At 49.5% G+C, this 19,810-nt stretch overlaps 1 protein-coding gene across 1 annotated transcript; it reads right to left on the bottom strand.

The window, feature by feature from the left end:
• Positions 1-1,081: 1,081 nt before the first annotated feature.
• On the bottom strand, positions 1,082-13,827 carry GPAT2 (glycerol-3-phosphate acyltransferase 2, mitochondrial). The gene is made up of 21 exons (XM_043987303.1): positions 13,798-13,827; positions 13,446-13,559; positions 12,511-12,584; positions 10,534-10,638; positions 9,868-9,996; positions 8,947-9,046; positions 8,453-8,589; positions 7,083-7,182; positions 6,769-6,981; positions 6,369-6,479; positions 6,042-6,127; positions 5,523-5,641; positions 4,555-4,625; positions 4,091-4,349; positions 3,755-3,903; positions 3,586-3,663; positions 2,987-3,118; positions 2,783-2,903; positions 2,074-2,139; positions 1,618-1,673; positions 1,082-1,302 (listed from the first exon to the last, which is right to left on the bottom strand). The coding sequence occupies exons 1-21, from the start codon at positions 13,825-13,827 to the stop codon at positions 1,186-1,188; spliced, it is 2,367 nt and encodes a 788-aa protein (XP_043843238.1). The 3' UTR covers positions 1,082-1,185.
• Between the last annotated feature and the right edge of the window lie 5,983 nt (positions 13,828-19,810).

Below are 19,810 nucleotides of genomic sequence, written 5' to 3'. Positions count from 1 at the left end.
GGTCTTTGTTATAGAAGAGGGACTAAGCCCGGCATGAGTCTGAAGGGCCAGGAATCATTTCTGACAAGGAGGTGGGGTGCTGGCATTCCCCAGGGGCTGAGGACCTCTATTTCCTACTTGATTGCTATGAATCAGGCCCAGAGGAAGGGGCTGCCTCAAGTGCCTTTCACAAACAGGGGACACAACCTGCTCTGGCTGTCCACCTGTACTCACTCTCTCAATTGGTCAGAGGCTCCAGGTCTGTACAGAAGGCAAAGGGTCCAGAGGACTGGTCCCCTACCATTTTTTTTTTTTTTTGCGAAGGGCAATGAGGGTTAAGTGACTTGCCCACAGTCACACAGCTAGTAAGTGTCAAGTATCTGAGGTCACATTTGAACTCAGATCCTCCTGAATCCAGGGCCAGTGCTTTATCCACTGCACCACCTAGCTGCCCCCTCCCATTCTTAACAATGATAATAATTCATTGACATAGCACATAGAGGTTTGCAAAACGCTTTCTTCACAACAGCACTCTGTGGTAGATGGGGTGAAAAACATTATTCCCGTTTTACAGGCTTATAGGAATAAAGGCTTCTGAGAGATGAAGGGACTTGCCTATGGCTGCCCAACTTACAGTGCCTGAAGCAATGAAGCAAGATTCTTTCCCTGATCTTACTCCAAATGCAACCTTCTTACCTAACCATGCTGCCTGCTCCATCAACCTCATCAACAATTTACCTTCAAAGAAGGCAGCCCTTGGTTTCCCCCACCTTGTCTTTATTCAGAACTAGGCTGGGGCCCTCACCCCCACCCCAGGAAGGTTTGGACTGGGAGCTCTGGACTTCTATGATTGGCTTCTGCAGAGAGATGAGGAATGGGAAGGACTGCAAGAATTTATGCAATATTGAAAGACTGTGCTGGACGTGGGGAGAGGGTTGACCTTGTTCATACCCATCTTTATCAAAACCTTGCTCAGGGGCTATGTCTGGACAGAGGGGAGTTGGACAGGGAGACAAACAGAGACACAACAGCAGGACCTCAAATTCAAACCTAAGAGACTTTATAATCCACTAAACATGTGATAACCTATTAGAATCTCAACTATTAGTCACTCTCCTCACTTTGAGCTTCATTGCTTTGGGACTGGAAACTGCTTCTTGCTGGGACAGGACAGAATGTTCCAGCCCCTCCTCATACCAGGGACTTCTAGCCACAAATGAACTGACGGATGAAATTCTCCAGTTTTTCCTGGTTTTCCTGGGTAATAAAGGTGGGAGACAAATGGAGGGTGGAGTCCGTGCAACCAGGCTGTTCCTTCAGCACCTAGAAGCAAGAAGATGGCTTTGGAATATGGCTGTCAATAACTCAAACACTAAGTGGTCTCCGTGGGGCTTGTGGCCACACCCAAGTAGGTCAAGGTGGACAAGTGGAACTGTTCTGAAGTTTTTCCACCCTGCTCCAAACCTCTCTGGGGTCCCAGCACACATCAGTCCTACGCTGTACTCTGCCCTTGGGGTAAAATCCAAAGTCCTTGTCAGCTCCCAGTAGGAAAAAATACAGGAGTGTGAGTTAAATTGGGCTTACTGGGGAAAGGAGCAGGAAGTTAGGCAGGCACGGGAGATATTTGTCTCTACTCACCCCCAAATCTTTGAAGGTCATCACTGCACTGTGAGCCTGGCTCAGGTCAGTGCTCTCTAGAAGGGAAATGAGAGATAGCACAGGGGATGGGTAGAGATGCTGCTGCCCATCCCCACCACTGTGTTTATAGGACAAACAACCTCTGAAGCCTAACATGAGGCTTCTCTGGGCTGGGAGCTGTACTTCTGCCCTTAGCTTGCTGCTCGATAGAGCTCTGAGGCATGGGCCCAGTGGGAGAAGGGGATGAGACTTGGGATTCTGGGAAGCCTGCAAGACGAGAAGGGAGGGGCAGAACTCCCCTCTCCATGCGATTCTTCCAGTGGCCAAGAGGTGACAGCAGTCACCCAGGAAACTAAGCCTTGGAATCCCAACCCTGAAGGAAGCCAGAGACATCTTTTGGGAAGGGGCAAAAACAGGGAGAGAGACTTCCTGGATCAGCAGCTCCTCCTGACTCACCAAAGGAGCCGTCCTCTTGGGCCTTCTGCAGTAGGAACTGGTGCAGTTGCTGCGTGTAACCTGCCTCTGTTGACAGACGGTAGAAGCCTAAGTTGGCAGACCCTTTCCAGGTCCAGATCGTCAGCTTTAGAGCTGAAAAGGGGCTCAGAGACCATCCGGTCGATCCCCAGAGTGGCTCAGTGCAAATCCTACCCTCTTCCAGAGGCCCCGCCTTGACTGACTCCAATCTACCCTGGCTCTGTCTTGTAGGTATCCAACTCTTGCAAGCTGCTTCCCCCATGGGAACGTGAGTTCCTTGAGGGCCGTGACCAGGTCTCTGCCCTATTTTGTGCCCACTGGCACATCACTTAACAAATGCTTGTTGACTGACATACTCAGAGAAGTCAAGTCACTTTGCCAAGTTTTCATTGCTAGGAAGAGGTGAAGCTAGGGTTTGGAAGCAGGTTTTCTGATTCCTGCCTGGAAGCAGCTGAAACTCAGCTGTCTAAGCCAGAGCTGAGCGGAGTTCTGAGGTCCCTCCTCCAAACCCCTCCCCAATGCCCCTGAGCCTCTATTCTGCTTATCCCCCACCTCAGAGGGCTTCAGTAGGACTGCCAATGGTAAGAACATGCTTCTGGTAATGGGAGGACAAATGGAGGAGGGGAAATGCAAGACAGGGAAGGACACAGGGATGTAAACTGGGAGTTCTGGGGAGGGGCTGTGGCTGGACCTGTATCAGGTAGTTTCCCCTGGTGGAGGAAGGCTGCAGCTCGGGCGAAGGCTGTGAGCAGGGGGCTGAGCAACCGGCAGAGGAAGAGGAAGAAGTCAGGGCAGCGCAGCTGCTGGCTGAGCTACAGGGGGGGAAGAGGCGTGAGTGTTCCAGATGCCCAAGCAGGGGACCCTAATTGCTCCCCTGCCCGGGGCCTCAGCACACCTTGAAGCAGCGACTATCAGTGCCGTCCTCATAGTCACTGTCACTGTCGCTGAAGTCTTCCATTGATCGCCAAAGCATCTTCTCTCCAAATCGCCAATTCCCTGTGTCACAGGTAAGCCGAGTGCCAGGGGCCTGTGGCAGGGAGGGGGAGGTGGTGCTTTACTGCCCCTTCCCCTCCCAGTGCCCACGTAATGGCAGGACAGGGGCCCCCTCCCTGCCTCCTGACACCCAGAACTTCAGGCCCTAATCTTCAGCTCACTCACTCACTCGCCATGCTTATGGCTTAGCTGGGGAGGCAAGATGTGCACATGAAACAACTGGAAAACAAAGAAGGGACCACCCAGCAAAAAGCGTGATCCTTTCTAGCAATGCTGGGGGTTAGCTCAGCCTGGCAGTACCCCGCCTCCCCTTCCCCCTAAAATAGGGCCCCATCCTCGGATCACATCTGCTAATGGGAGAGCAGGCCCTAAGCCTAGGTGGGGAAGTTAACTCTAAAGTCAGACAGCAAAGGAAAAGGAGAAGCCCGATCAGGGGCAGAAAGCTGGAGGAGGGGGTGGAGCTAGGACTCTCCAGTCAGGCAGATCTATCAGAGTCTTTACCTCCTCAGCTATGAGGAGTCCACACTGAATGAGTCGGTCCAGTACCTCCTGGCAATAAAAGTAGGATGACTGGCAGGGCTGGTGAGAGAGAGAGAAAGGAGCTGCCCCCAGATGGGCCAGAGCTGTGGCTCTGGGCCTGGGCCTGAGGCAAGGACACTGGCGGCCTGACCTGCAACAGGAGCAGGTCCTGGGGAAGCAGGTGCAGCAGCAAAAGAGTCTGGCGATGAAGCTCCCGCTGGCTCAGTAGCTCCACCCCCTGCAGCTCCCAGGGTCCCTCTGGGGGCACTCGGCTTGCCAGGAGGGCTCGGACGGCACAAGCTGGGCGGGGGTGGGGGGGAGGAGAGGAGAGAAGAGGAGAGGAGAGAGATGCTAGGGAGACAAGAATGCACTGAAGAGAAAGGCTCCGAAGGTCCCCACAAGGAAAGCATCAGGGAGGGGGCGCTCCGTGGGTAGTCACCTTGAAATGTACCTCTCTCCCTCCCCAGTCCAATGCCACAAGACTCACCACCCACAGCCTCACAAAGGAAGACTGGCAACAGGGAGGCACTGTGGTAGGCCAGCTGGGCAAGCGTGGGGCCGGCCCTGGGCAGCACCAGGACGTCACCCTGGGGCAGGAGCCACAAGGAGAGGCTGCCCTGTAGCAGGCACAGTCCATGCATCACCAGGTCCTGCAGCTGCCCTGAGAACCCCACGTCAAAGCCCCGAAGCAAAGTCTCCTCCGTCAGCCATGAGAAGTTTTCCAGGAGCCTGGAGAGGAATACTCCCTGGGGGAAAAAACTCACTTGTAGGAGTGCGGGACTGGTGAAGGGGCTGGGGAGGCAGGAGAGAGGTTGAGATCACCCATGGGGAAGGGGGCTTGGGGAAGAGGTGAATGCCCCCTCCCTATGTCACCCCAAACCCATGGCAGGGGGGCCACCGCTCCAGATGCCAGTGTAGCAGACCACGCCCTTCCCTGACCCGACCTCTAACCTCTCGATGCCGATGCAACAGCAGAGCCGCCATCACTGAGGTGGCCATCACGGCTGAGCAGGCGATGCTGGCTGCAGTCAGAGAAGAGATCATGAGGGACGGTGGAGAAGGTGAGGCTCCTCTGCACTCTCTCCCAGGGGATGGCCCGGCATGACAGATGGAGCTCCCAACCATAGATCACATTTAAATTCTAGGACCTCGGCTAAAACTTTACAAAAGGGCCCTTCCCACTCCAATCTTTGACAAGAAACGCTGTTACCCCACCCCCACAGAGGCCCAGAGTCCTGTAAAAGATGTCTGGGGAGAAGAGCTGTCTGTGTTCCCGACCCGGAATGGCCAAAGGTTGGGCCTGAAGTCAGGAACACTTGAGTTGTCTTTCTCCTATCTAGAGTCCACCCATCTTTCAACTCAATGAACACTGTAAGTAAGCAAACGTTCACTGAGGTCTTACACGTGTAAGGCACACCTCTATTCCTGTTCATTTAACCAACAACTCCAGTCCCAAGGGACCTCTCCCTTTTCTGATGCCAGACAATATATATGACCTGCACGGCACAATGGTCACTTTGGCCGAGCGCAGCAGTGTTTAGGTTCTAGGTTCTTGTTTCATGCGCACACATCCTGACACACAGCCCATGCTGCCCTGGTATTCCTGTAGAGCGCGCACACACACACACACACACACACACACACACACACACACACACACACACACACACACCTGTTTGCATGTCGTCTGCCCCAACAGACTGTGAGCTACCAATAGTATATTTACTGACTGAGGCTCTGATCTCACTGCTCTGCAGGCGAGGGATAAGTGAGAGAGCAAATACTGAGAATAACCGTGTCACTCCACAATGGCCTTGGCAGTGTTCCCCAAACAGGAAGGCAAGACACTGCCCTGTGAACAGACCAAGGCCAGAACAGACATGTTTCTTCCTTGTTCCTGACCCCCTGGACTCCCTTACCACTCAAAACATGGCGGCTCAGTCTGCTCACGAGAAGCTGGTCCTCTTCCTCCAGGGCCATAAGAGGTGCAGACATTGGAGTCCACTCCTGTTGCTTCTCACAATCAGGCAAAACAGACCTGCAAGAGAGGCAAGGCGGGGTTCTGGAGGTGGGGAACACCCTGGGACAGACAGAAATGAATTACTATAGGAGGTCAGAGAGATCAATCGGTGGCTGGCTACACCTCCCTCTCTTTCGCTCTCTCTGTGATGGAGGAAAGCCATCTTGCCCAAAGACAGAAGGATGAACTCTGGAGGAACAGCATTCAGGCCCTTTCCAGCCCCGGAATTCTAAATCAGAGGGAAATTTTAGGCCCCAAGACTGAAAAGCTCTAGCCTTGGTCAAGGATGGAGACTGAAGGTGGTTCAAGGGAAATCAGGGCCCCTTCCTAGTCTTTGCTACCCCAAACACACGTAAAGAATGGTGGGAGAGCACCGAGGAGTTGGGGAGGACATCTATCTACCATGCTGGTTGCTTACCAGTGTCCAAGCACAGTCTGCAACAGCAGCTGTTCCAGAGACTGTCCTCTGCTCCTCCCACGACTCCAGGTATTGACCAAGTATTCCTGCCCAGGGCCAACGGTCAGATGAGCCCGGTTACTCTCCCACCCACTGCCCTCACCTGCAGGGCAACCTCCAGAAAACCTCAAACCCACACATGCAGGAGAGGCACTGCCAGTGCACTGTGACAGCCAGCCAGAGGTCTTAGGATCGGAGCAAGGCCACCCTCAGGCCCCGAAGTTGCTCCATCCCAGACCCAAGATTTTGTTGGAATCTCTAGGTCTCAACTTCCCCTGGGCTCCATACCTGCAAGGAGAAGGGCTGGGCGAAGTCTATTCGGGCACAGCCCCGACGACCTCTCAAGCCCTGAAACACGGCCAGAGCCCCACACCACAGTCCCAGGGGAGAAGATGAGGCCTGTGCAAGGAGGCAAGAGTCAGCCAGGTATAAATGACCCCTGTCTAGGTGTCCCACGGAGAGAAGACTGGGACTGCTACAACAGGCAACAGGCAGGGCTTGAGCATCCTGTCACCATCACCCCATCATCTCCAAGTAGGGGTGAGGTGCCCATGGATTTGATAACAGGGCTCATCTCTGTTCTTTCCAGCCAGAGGGTGGGAACTTGTCCTGGACTTGAAGCTGCCCTCTCTCTACTCCTAAGGGATCCAGAGGGTGGTCAGGTTAACAAGGGAGGGGGAGATCTCACCCGTGGTCCAGCATGCTGCATGTCGGGGGCCAGATCATAGCCAATACCCACGGGTATCAGGGATGCGTCAGGGATGGCACCTTCTCGGAACGCCTGCAGCACCAATCCCAGCCAGGCCTGCCCATGGGAAGACAGGCGGGGTCCCACGGCCCCAGGACGATCCTCCAAGAAAATGAGCAGGGGCTGCTTGCTGGCGAGGAGATGCTCGACAGCCTGCCGAGTTTGGGGGGGTGAGAGAAAGGAATTCAATGAGCACTCAGCTCTCTGGGCTCAGCCACCCCAACCTCCAGTTCAGCCACTGACTAGGCACTTACTGCACCGAGAACAGCCCTGGAGAGCATCCCTTTGGGGTTGTCCAGAAAGAGGTTAGCCTCGGGGGGCATGAAAAGGCCACCAAGATGTCTCAGCAAAGCCCTAGGGACACATGGGGAGAAGCTATGAAGGGAAACACGCCTAGCCTCCAAAGGAAGGAGACCAAAGTGGCTGCTCAGGAGGCAGAGCAGCTCACGTCCAACAGGGAGGGCCTGTTCAATTTAATGGCACTCGGGTTCTCCTCCAGAACAAACCCTATCGCCCCACTACGTCTCTTCTCCTCCAGCTCCTCAGAACCAGAAACAATGGGGGTCAGATTCGGACCCAAAGTCCATCTAAGCACCAAACAGCTCCTGTCAGTGGAGGGGATGAAACATCGTGTATGTCTAGCTTCTGCAGGGTGAGAAGTAAAGGGAGTAGAGAGGGCTTGATGTAAAGTGGGTGGTGGGGGTCAGAGGGAGTCGAGACAGGAGAATACCTTTCTACAGGAAAGTAAATTTTCCTTCCTTCCTTCCTTCCTTCCTTCCTTCCTTCCTTCCTTCCTTCCTTCCTTCCTTCCTTCCTTCCTTCCTTCCTTCCTTCCTTCCTTCCTTCCTTCCTTCCTTCCTTCCTTCCTTCCTTCCTTCCTTCCTTCCTTCCTTCCTTCCTTCCTTCCTTCCTTCCTTCCTTCCTTCCTTCCTTCCTTCCTTCCTTCCTTCCTTCCTTCCTTCCTTCCTTCCTTCCTTCCTTCCTTCCTTCCTTCCTTCCTTCCTTCCTTCCTTCCTTCCTTCCTTCCTTCCTTCCTTCCTTCCTTCCTTCCTTCCTTCCTTCCTTCCTTCCTTCCTTCCTTCCTTCCTTCCTTCCTTCCTTCCTTCCTTCCTTCCTTCCTTCCTTCCTTCCTTCCTTCCTTCCTTCCTTCCTTCCTTCCTTCCTTCCTTCCTTCCTTCCTTCCTTCCTTCCTTCCTTCCTTCCTTCCTTCCTTCCTTCCTTCCTTCCTTCCTTCCTTCCTTCCTTCCTTCCTTCCTTCCTTCCTTCCTTCCTTCCTTCCTTCCTTCCTTCCTCCATTTAAGAACATCTCATAAGCAATAAGGCACAAGTCCATATGTAAGAAGGGTTCAGTTCTTATATTACACTGTGTAGTTCTCAGTTACACAGGCTCAGATCCCACGTCATGGCACTAGCTGGTTTACTAAGATATTTGGAAAATATTCAGACACTGAAATGCCTACAGGGAAGTTTCTAAGAAATCTTTGGGTTCAAACTTCCATCTCCATCCCCCAAAGTATTCTCATCCCTTTCCTCAGCTTATCGCAGTGCTGTGTGACCACAGACTTCCTCTGAGTGTTCTCTCATCTACCCGGGGATGGGGGGAGAGGGAGAGTAGGGTATTCACCTGAGAGCTGGGGAGCAAGACTGGGGTTCCCAGGCCACTCGTAGGACCCCCAGACCCTGAGAGAGCAACAGAAAGGGCAGCAGGAACCCATCCAAACATGACTTGTGGGTGGAGAGAAAGATGAGCGGTGTATCCTTCTGTAAGAGAGAAGAGGGTGGTTTACAGGAGTGAGGAGAATAGCAATGGTAGGGGAGTGGCTGATTTGGCTTCTTTCACCCACTCACAGTCACCCTAAAAGGAGGAAGCCAGTAGCCTCTGAGCAGAAGCAAGGAGCAGTCCGGGGGGTCTCCCTAAGCCAAAGAGCTCAGCCTCCCAAATTTCTACACCAAAACAGCCTTTATTAGAAGAGGAAGAGCTTCCCCTACCACTCCCCCAACAAAATGCAGGAAAGACCAAGGGTTCACAAGGGCTGGTGGCAAGGGGAAAGAGATGAGCTGCAAGTTCCCAGAGAAAGCTTAGGGAAGGGGGTACGAGGTCTCAACAAGAACATTTACCGTCTGTGCAGCCTGACGGACCATAGCCAGCTGACCCTGGTGAAGCTGCACGTTCAGGAAGATGCAATTTAAGAACTTGAGCAGAGCCCAGTTGAACATCCTGGTGGAAGTGAGGAGACATGAGGGGACTAGGAGCAGGACAAGCAGGGAAGGCCAGGTGGTGATGACGGACAAGGGACCTCATCGTGGAAGGCCTTCTGAAGACCAGCAACCCAAAGCTTTGTGCTCTTGTTTCCTTCCCCCTCTCCTCTCCCTACCAGGGAGGCCACAGCACCAAAACATCAAAAACTCTCCCCCAGGAGCCCCAGAGCTCTCTCAGACACATCAAGAACCTCTTTCTTCTGATCTGTAGCAGGAAGCCCCAATTTTCAGCCTCTCTGTCCCCTGATCCACTGCTGCTTACAGATGGGTGCAGCAGGGATAACAGGGTGACTCTTCTGAGGAGGGGACACCCCAGGATCCACAGGGTCACAGCTTCTGCATCTCAAGCCCTTTCTCAGCCAGCGGTGGTAGGAGGGCAGAACAATCCTGGCTCACGCTTATGTAAGACTTTTTACAGTTTACAGTTCTCACCACTGCCTGGTGATAGGGGAAATGCAAGTCTTTTTATCTGAACTTGACAGATGAGGAAACTGAAGCTCTGAGAGGCAGAGAAGCTAGGAAACAGCAGAGCCAGAGCTTGGGTCCAGGCTCTGTGCTCCCAGAGGCCAGCCCCCTCATCCCCACACCTGCACCGCCCAACTCCCCAGCAGACAGCAGCGGGGGCCACACTCCTAGTCACTTAAGGCCCACACACTCCCATTACTTTTCCTCACCAGAGAGGGAAGTTTGGTCTGGTCTGGTTTGGTTTTGAGCAGGAGGCCCCAGCAGCTTGTTCTCACAGCCCCAGAGATCTCTGCTCCAGCAAGGCAGGAGCTTTACCTGAGCAGAAATGGGCAGATGGAGGCCTGGATCTGGCCCAACAGATGCAGCACGTCTCTCCTCAAAGAGCTGGGTTTGGAGCCTTCACCCGCTCCCCCAGGGGCCCTCCCAGAGACGATTTCCTGTATCCTAGGAAAGAGCTAGGGGTCAGCACGTGTAGTGGGAAAAGACAGCAGAGACCCTCTGCCTTAGGGGAGCATGTATGGATAGGGGAAGGGGATCTCGGAGTACTTTATAGCACGTAACTCCACAATCTTCCCAGGGCAGGAGGAAAGGATCCACACCAGAAGCCTCATTACCCAAAAGGAACCACAAGAGACTGGGGGAGGGGAGGACTGAAAGGCACGCCCAGAACAGAACTCTAGATTACTGACTTAGGGTCCTCCCTCTTAATGCCACTACCTCTTCCTGAGTTTCCCTGGAATACTTAACAACTACTACCCAACAATAAATAGCACATCCAGGGTTAATATTCCTTAGAATTTGTGGACCACAGAGGGTAAGAGGTCTATTTGGTGCCTCTGTTTCTCCCATTTTTAAAATGAGGATAGACATGGTATTAGGTCAGAAAGGGACTAGAACTATACAACCAAGGTGTGAGACATTGCTGTTCCAAAAAGTGCTCCATTAGGCCCACCCCAGGGCAGGGCCAGGAGACGTCCTCACCACCTGCTGCCCAAAACCTTCTCCCAGGTGTCCGGGTTGGGAGTGATCTTCCAGTCCAGCGCACACAGGAAGTAACACAGCCTTCGCACTAACCACCCCCGGTACCTGGAGGGAGGCACCCCACCAGCCCCGCATTAGGGTGGAAGGAAACGCTAGAGGAGATTACATAAGACTGAACACACCTCCCACTCCCACCCTCAGAAGACTCAGATCAGATCCCTTCTCTGTGAGTGGAGACAAACCATCACTTAGCACCGACAAGGTCTCTGTACCGCTTCCCACTGGGTCTGCGGGAGTGGGACAAGAGACACACACAGCTCCCCCATTTCTGAGGAGAGAAGGGTCCTAATTTTTCATCTCTCCCTACCCACTATTTCCCTGAAAAAGCCTCCATGTGACTCTCAAACCAACCATTCTCTCCTTCCCTCCCCCTCCATCCCATCCCCATGTCTATACCCATTGCTTCCACATCCTCTCATCTAACCCCTCGGCCCTTTGTAATCTAGTCTGCCTTCCATCCCCACACTTGAAGGGAAACCCCTCTCCTAAAGGTGCTCATTCTTCTGGATTTGTCTGTAGCCTCCGACTGTGTGGGCTAGCCTCTGCTCCCTTAGCCTTTCTGGCACTGTCCTGTCACAGTTCTCTTGCTATGCATGGCCTGGTCCTGCCCCCTGTGCAGGGATCTCGCCTGGGCCCCCTTGCCTTCCCTTTTCTTCTCTTCTCTCTGCTGAGGCCCTCATCAGCCTCCAGACCTATGACCATCATCTCTATGTAGATGACTCCCAAACTAACATCCAGCTCTCCTCTTTCTCTTGAGCTACAGACTTGAATTTCTGACTGCCTCCTGAACATCTCCACTGGGATGTTCCAGAGGCATCTCAGACCAAAAATATTATCTTTTCCTTCTAAACCCCCATTTCTCATTAGGGATCCCACCTTCCTTCAGGCCTCTGAGTCTGGCCCCTTGGAGGCCACCTCGACTCCACTCTCCCTTTTCCCTGCTGCGTACCAAATATTCTACTTTTTTCACCTCTCTCAAATGTGCCCCTTTTGTCTATTTAAGACAACCACAACACTAGTCCAGGCTTTCCTTACTTTCATACTGTGATGGCCTCCTCACTTGTCTCCTTGCCCTTTATCTCTCCCCTCTTCAGTCTATCCTTTAAACGGCATTGCTATTCCTTTTTTTATTTTTTAAATATATTTTTTTCATTAAATATTTCCCAATTTCATGTACAAATTTTTAACATTCCCTTTTTAAAATTTTGAGTTCCAGATTCTCTCCCTCCCTCCTCCATCCCTTGAGAAGGCAAGAAATACTATACTGATTATACACGTGAAGTTACAGCATTGATATTCCTAAAACTCAGTACTGACTATATCCCTCAAGTGCTCAAGAAGCTTCAGTGGCTCCCTATTGCTTTGGGGGTATAAATATAAACTTCTCAGTTTGTAATTGAATAATCTTCACCATCTGGGCCCAAACCTATCTTTCTATCCTGATAATGCTACTGTATTCTCTGATGCACTTTATGTTCATTTCCTCTCCCACTTCCATGTCTTTCCATAAGCTGTCTGTCCCCCATGCCTTCAATTCTTTCCCTCCCCCCTCTACCTTCTAGAACCCCTAATTCTCTTCAGAGCTCATCTTAGGTGCTACCTTTTGAGGTCCCCTGTTGTTAGTGCCTCCTTTCCCCATTCCAAAATCATAGCCTATTTATATTGTGTTATGTCTATATATATTTATCTGGACATTGAACAAGTACCCACCCCTTCACCAGCAGAAGTATTTGTATTTGTATTTCCAGAGTCTACTATAGCGCTTGGCACGCAGTAGGAAACTAATAAGCGCTTGTTGATCAACTAAATGAGAGGCTCAGGCAGGGAGACAACCTAAGCTTCCCAACCTATACGATTATTTGTTTGGGCTTTGGACCATTGTGAGGCTATGTCGTCCTTTGACCCTTGCTGCATTACCTGGTATTCTCTTCAGTCACCAGGATCACATTGTGGAAGCCCAAGGCAGCAATGTTTTTGTGGAAAAGGGACTCCTAGGGACACCAAGATGGGGTAGGGTGTAAGAGCAGCGAGGCCTCTAGGCAGGGTTGCCTTCTACCCCACCCCCACTCACCAAAGCTAGGTTACAATTCGGCCACATTTCAGCACCTTGTCTCACTGGCCCAGAGAGGTCTGCTTGGAAATGACTGGAAATGCCCCATGTCTGGAAACAGGTGGTTGTGTCTATATGCATGTGCATATGTTATATGTTTATGTTTGACACAGATAGATCACTACAGATATCTAATCCATGTCATTCATGAATATTCAGTACTTCACTTTCTTCTTGCCTAGAAGCAGCTTGGTGGCACAGTGAGTGGAGTGCTGGGCCTGTAGTCAGGAACACTTGAATTTGAATCCAGCCTCAGACATTTACTAGCTGTGTAACCCTGGGCAAGTCACTTAACCTCTGCTTCAGTTTCCTCAACTATAAAATAGTGATAATAATATCACCTGCCTCCCAGGGTTGTTGTGAAGATCAAATGAGATAATATTTGTAAAGTGTTTAAAAGTGTCTGGCATAAAATCGGCCTTTAATCAATGCTTGTTTCCTCCCTTCCTTCTTGGTTTTAGCCGTCAACATTAAGCCCTGATTTTATAAACTCCACCCTGCTCTCCCTTGCCCCCCAAGTCCAAACCACAGTCTCTTTGGCCACAGAAAATTTACATATGGTCAGATTCATTGTAGTTTCATGGAGGGTTAAAAGTTGGAATGTCAATGTGAAAAAACATCTAGGCCTTCCATTTCCTAGAAGCAACTGAGTGTTCTTGTCTCTCACACCTTGTTATGCTTCTAATTCCTATCAACCTTTTCCCAAGGGATCCTCCTGTCTGTGGCTCTGATACACTCTTACCCAGCTTTTAGGAGTACAGGTCTGGCAGCAGCGTCCCACAAAAGGACGATACTTCCCCAGAAATGGGGTGATGGTCTCCAGCTTCACCCCAAAGCCTTTGGGCCACATGCTGGCCTAACAAAGGGAAATAAACACAGAATTACTGGCAAGGAAAACACTGGGAAAGGCTGAGGTCCAAGATTTGGAAGAAAAACAAGCTAAGGCAGAGCACTCCAATGGAAAGATCCATGGGCCGCTGGATGGCAGAGGCCAGTAAGGGCCACAGCAGACAGATTTGGGGAGTAAGAGAGAACAGCTGTGAATGAAGACTCCCCATGCCCCAGACATCTTCCCTTATTCCCTTACCACATACCTCCTTATTGCTCTGAGGCTTGCTCCCCATATGGCACTGGTTCAGAACTTCCTGGTGAAGTTTGGGGAATACAGAGAACTGGAATTCTAGTCTCAAGAAGTCTGTCCTGGGGGGGGGAGGGAGACAGGGAGAAAGAGGGGGGGAGGGAGAGAGGGAGAGGGAGGGAGAGAGAGAGATCACAACCTTTATAGCATGTCAGGAGGATGGAAAATGAAAAACTAAATGCCCCCCAGAGTGACTACCTCCCCTGTGCATCCTTGGTAATGTCAAAGCTTCTTTCCAATACAACAGCCATCCTTGCTCTTAAGGAGACTAGGAGCAGGCTCCAGAGATGAAGAGGATGCATCGGATGGGGAAGAGAGCCCAAATCCCAATCAGGGGAGCAATGGCACTCAGAGGAATAGCTAAGCACCTAATTTGTCCAATGAAAGGAAAACTCCAAAATATGGAGCACAAACCAACACTGATCCAGCTCTCAGGAGAGAACACCTACATTTTCTGCAGTTCCACAGAAGTAGGGAAATGGGTTTCTCTCACCCACACCTTTTCCTGGCCCTAGCCCACAGTAAGATACACAAGGCCTGGCTGAGAGAAGCAACTCAGACATGCATTTATATACTAGGGGACTGGGAGGACATAAAGAATAAGGGGATGGAAGGAGAGAACGGAATAGGGAAACTGGTTGAGATAAGCTGGACAAATGAGAGAAGGGAGGAAAAAAGATTAGGTTAATTTCTTTCAGGAGGAAGAATCATGCGGGTCCAGTCTCCACCCTCCTATTATCTCTGCCCAGGGGTGAGCAATTCATTCATTTGTTCCATCAATACACATTTTCTTAACATTTCTAAAACAGGAAACATACCACAGTGGAAAGAACACAGGCTAGGGAATCAATCAATCAATCAACAAACATTTGTTAAACACCTACTTTGCACCAGGTACTGGCAATAGTAAAACATCCCCTGCCTTCAAAGAGCTTATATTCCAACATAAAACATGCACCTATATAGACACAAACAAAACAGATACAGTACAAGATAATCTTTGCGGGGTGGTGGGGAAGGTGAGGTATCTGATGTTGGGGCATTTTTCCAGAGCCTCGACCTTCCCCCACCCCAAAGAGTAACTGGTAAAACATTCTGAGGTAAATGCCACTCCTTTGCCTGGCATTCAAAGACCTTCACAACCTATTACCAACCGCCTTTCCAGGCTTATTTCCTACTGCTTCCCTTCACATAACCTTTCACTGAAGGCAAATTAATGCTACTTGTCTTTTCCCAAAGATTCCCTACACATTCCTGCCTTTGTGTCTCCTCATATTGTTCTCTTCTCTCAATATTTTCTTTGTCCACCTCTACCTGCTGAAATTATGGATATCACTGGAGGCCCAACTGAAAAGCACAGTGCCCAGCATGTAATAAAGGCTTAATATTTTATTTATCTAATAAAATTTAAATTATCTATCTATCTACACATTCATTCATCGCAAAAGCCACTACTTCCATGATTCACCAGGAAGGCCCTCCTCCAGGTAAGCCTTGAGTTGAGTCATGGAGGGAACCAGGGATTCCAAGAGTTGGGAGCCAAGACAGTGCATTCCAAGAATAGGGGACAACCAGCGCAAAGAATGAGATGGAAGATGAGCGACTCTCAAGTGTGAGAAATAGCAAGAAGGAGAGTTTGGCTGGGCAATAGTGTGAAGGCCAGAAACGTGTAACAAGGCCAGAAATGTAGGAAAAACTTTAAATGCTCAATACAGGACTTTATATTTGATCTTAGAGGAAGGAGACAGCCACTGGAATTTACTGAGTAAGGGGAAAGGAACTGAGAGGTTGTGGTGTTAGAGGGAAAACCCACATGCATCCAGAAGTCCCCTAGAAAGAGCTGGATTGGAGAGGAAGGCTATACGTCAGGTACTGAACCTATTAAGAAAGGAAGGAGAATGATTTGGGAGCTGGAGGTACGTGCCAGCGGGATCTCGATTTGATGATAAATTTGACTGGAGTGAACGTCAAAGGAAGAGAGATTTGCTCAGTGCCCAGCAGAGGGAAGAGTATGGCAATATAGCAAGCAGCATGAGCAAGGAATAATCTAACTCCCCCTCAGGTTATAGCACCTGGCTCTGGCACTAACTAGATCTGACTTTGGACAAGTCATTTCACCTCACTGAGCCTCGGTTTCCCTCTCTGTAAAATGGGAGATTTAAATGATCTCTAAGGTCCCTTTTAACTCAAAAATTCCTTGGTTTTGTGTGCCCACTATTAGACTGGGCATCTCACATTTCTTAATACAAAGAAACACCCTCAAAGCGTATGTATGCTAAGTGGAGAGATGAGTAAGCCCTTTCCACAGTCCTCAAACTCCAATTCTCCCCTTGCCTCAAACCTCCTTTTACTAAGCTAACCCAGATGTCCTAGCCCGAGGGGCTTCTATCTTACGTCTTCTCCAGCTCAAAATGTCAGAGCTGGAATACTGAGCTTTGAAATTAGGTTTTCCTGCAATGGTCTCTCATTGTTATTGTCATTCATAGCAATAGTATCTTGACATAGATTAAATCATTTGGTGCTATAATTATTCCCATTTTACAGATGACAAAACTGAAGCTGAGAAGTTAAGTGAATTGCCTAGGGTCACTCAACTAAATAAGTGTCTGACTCAGGATTTGAACTCAGGTCCTCCCGAATCCAGGGCCGGTGCTTTATCCACTGTGCCACCTAGCTGTCCCCTCCCCCATGGCTTTGTAAGTAATATTCCCCAGCCTGGGATGCTCTCTGTCCATCTCTCCCCTATCCCAATCCAACCCCACAGCAGGCCTTCTAATCCTTTTCTCTCATCTACAAGTCTCTACCACTCATTATATACAGCCTTGTATTATTACACATCTCTGTATGTGCTTCTGTCTTATCTCCCCACCTAGGGTGAAAGCTCCCAGGGGAGCTTGGACTCTGCACGTTCCATAGTGTGGTGCCTTGCCTGTGGCAGGTATTTAATAAATACGTTATTTGGCTTTTACTGCCTATCCCTCAAACTATCTTCCCAAATTCTTTACAAAATCACTCATACATTTCAACCTCCCACTGGGGTAACCCCTCTCCCATCTTCTTTCCCTCTCCTTTCCCTGGTTCAATGTTTGATGAACTGAATTGAATCAAATATTTACTTGCTAAAACCATAACCCTTATACAGCTAATCTAATCAAACTCATTTCCTTCCTGCTTCTTCCTTAGTCTGAATCCTTCTGTCTTATGAAGAGCCTGGGTGATGCTGGATAAAGGAACAAAGTATGCTCCTCTGAGGAGGGGGGAGTGTTGTCACGTTGCCTGAAACACATGGGCTTCAGACTGCCGGCACCTAAGGCATCCCCCACTCTGTAAATGACACTCAAACACCCGATTAGGTGCCTAGGATGGGCAAAGCACCGTGCTAAGCACAGGGGCAGATACAAAGTCTACGGGAGCCAGATTTCAAGCAGCAGCGAATCAAGGATAAGCCATAAAGACAGATAATACATAACAAGTGCATCACTGAGGTGCAGAACAAAGTCCTATGTGAACTCTAAGGAGGAAACATTACCTCCCATGAGATCAAGGAAGGCTTCCTAGAGGAGGTGGCTTTAACAACGGAATAGGAGTGGGCAGCTAGGTGGCGCAGTGAATAAAGCACCGGCTCTGGATTCAGGAGGACCTGAGTTCAAATCCAACCTCAGAAACTTGACACTTACTAGCCGTGTGACCCTGGGCGAATCATTTAACTCTCACTGCCTTGCAAAAAAAAAAAAATGGAATAGGAATTCAAGGGGTGGAGCAGGGAGGAATGGAGGCTAGAGAGAAGGGAGGGAGAAAATCAGGGTTGGTTCAGGAGACAATGTCTCAATGGAGCACAGAGTGTTTGGAGGAGTGTAATATGCAATAAGATCAGAAAAGTAATCAGGTGCTAGATTTTGGAAAGCCTTGAATAGCCGGCCAAAGAATATGAACTTTACTCTGCAGGCAGTGGGGACCCAGTGAGGATCTCTGAGGGGTGTTGTGTATTAGGAAGATCAGTCTGTCATCTGTGTGAAGGATAGGGAGCATAAGAGCAAAATTTCCATATTGAATTACAGAAATCTGGTTAGAGCAGAAGACTGTCATGGCTGTGGTTAGGAGCTGAATCCCTGGATAAGCCAGTCAGGGTTCTCACACTGAGAAAAAAATGTCCTTCCAGGGCAGCTAGGTGGTGCAGTGGATAGAGCACCGGCCCTGGATTCAGGAGGACCTGAGTTCAAATCCGGCCTCAGACACTTAATACTTACTAGCTGTGTGACCCTGGGCAAGTCACTTAACCCCAATTGCCTCACACCAAAACAAACAAAAAAATGTCCTTCCTTAGTAACAGATTCTTCCTTTCCACTCACCCCCTTCCTTCCCCGCCCCCCCCCATAGCTAATAGCAAGGGGATGAACCTACTCAATGGAAACCAACACCCCCAGTGTCCCAGTGGACAAATGACTAACAAAAACCATCTTATTGATTTCAGGTCTAGAGCATCATCTTTGTATTGGAGGCATTGCCCTTCTCTACCTCTGATTCATTAAATGAAGGGTACTTCTCTCAAGCCAAGGACAAGAATAGTCTTGGACCTGGAACCCTAGAGCAAGCTCCACGAGTTTGTCCTTATACTACTATATCTAATAGGTCTATACTCCAGAGTTGATGGGGTGGGAGACCCTCTGTCTCTTTTTGCCACTACTCCATGTGTGGCTCCAAGGGTACTCTGATTCTTCCAACTCTCCTTGCCTATGTAGAGACAAAATCTCCACCAGGATAATAGCCTGCTATAGTGGAAAGAGCAAAGAAATTGGGTTTAAACCCAATTAATACCTGTGTGCCATTGGGCAAGTCATTTCCCAGTTTGGACCATTTTCCTCATCTGTAAAAAAGAGTTGGAATAAATGATGTCTAGGGTCTCTTCTGGCTCTAGATTCTATGGCCTTTAACTTCATGGACCCAATATCAGGTTAAAAAAGATGCTTAAGATTGTTAAGATTGGCTTCTGATTAATTCTAACCCTGCTTGGGAAAGCATTGGCCAGGTGGGCTCCCCAAATGCTCATAAGCTGTTCTAGGACTGTTGCCTCAGAATGGAAGTTCGGATCAAATGCTAGATTTAGAACAAAGAAGACCTGCGTTCAACAGGCCACCATCAACACTAACTACCTGCCTTACCATCAAAAAGTCACTTAATTTCCCTAAGCATCAGTTTCCTCACCTGCAAATGGGGATAAAACCTATAGCACCTGAATCCCAGGGCTTTTAGGAATCTCAAACGAGTTAATCTATGCAAAGCACTATGTAAAGCTTAAAGCATTATTTTTAAAAGGCAGCTATTTTTACTATTACAGTTTCAAACACCATCACCCTCCCCTGAGGTCCAAAGTCTCTTAATCATATCTACATTCCTCTCTAGGTCAATTGGGGCAACTGAGGCTGAAGGCAGTAGAAGGAGGCCAACTGGTGGTAGAGGGGAATGAGCCAAAGCACTAGAATCAGGAAATTTGTGTTAGAAACCTGGTACTGATGCATACTAGGAGTGTGGCCTTGGAGAGGTTAAATCACTTAGTTTCTCTGGGTCTGTTTCCTTATCTATAAAATGAGGAATATTTTGCTATCTACAATTCTAAGTCTGTTTCCTCATCTATAAAATAGTACTTGTGCTACCTACATTTCTCTGAATCTGTTTCCTCATCTATAAAATGGGGAATACTTGTGCTACCGCTATCTTCATTTCTTTGGGTCTGTTTCCACATCTACAAAATGGGGACTATTTGTGCTACCCACGTTTCTCTAGATCTGTTTCCTCATCTATAAAACTGGGAATATTTGTACTATCTACCTTAAAGGTTTTTGTGCCTGAACGTCAAAATGCGATGTCAATTTGAGTCATGAATAAGATTTTTGAGGCAGCCATGAATATCTGGATGGGAAGGGCTCACCCTCCCTTCTCATGGGGTGCAGAACCACATCTACCAGCTAGCC

This window comes from Dromiciops gliroides, chromosome 2 (genome assembly GCF_019393635.1).
Source record: "Dromiciops gliroides isolate mDroGli1 chromosome 2, mDroGli1.pri, whole genome shotgun sequence".
Taxonomy (NCBI): Eukaryota; Metazoa; Chordata; class Mammalia; order Microbiotheria; family Microbiotheriidae; genus Dromiciops; species Dromiciops gliroides.
Note: the sequence above shows the minus strand (reverse complement) of the source record. Positions and strands in the feature narration are given on the sequence as shown.

Excerpts from the sequence above, each read along its gene's own strand:
- GPAT2 (XM_043987303.1), bottom strand. The coding sequence starts at position 13,827 with ATGGGGAGCAAGCCTCAGAGCAATAAGGAG. Across the intron at positions 8,590-8,946 it reads TCCGTCAGGCTGCACAGACG|AAGGATACACCGCTCATCTT; the intron begins GTAAATGTTCTT and ends TCTCTCTTACAG. Across the intron at positions 5,642-6,041 it reads CAGACTGTGCTTGGACACTG|GTCTGTTTTGCCTGATTGTG; the intron begins GTAAGCAACCAG and ends CCTCTCTTGCAG.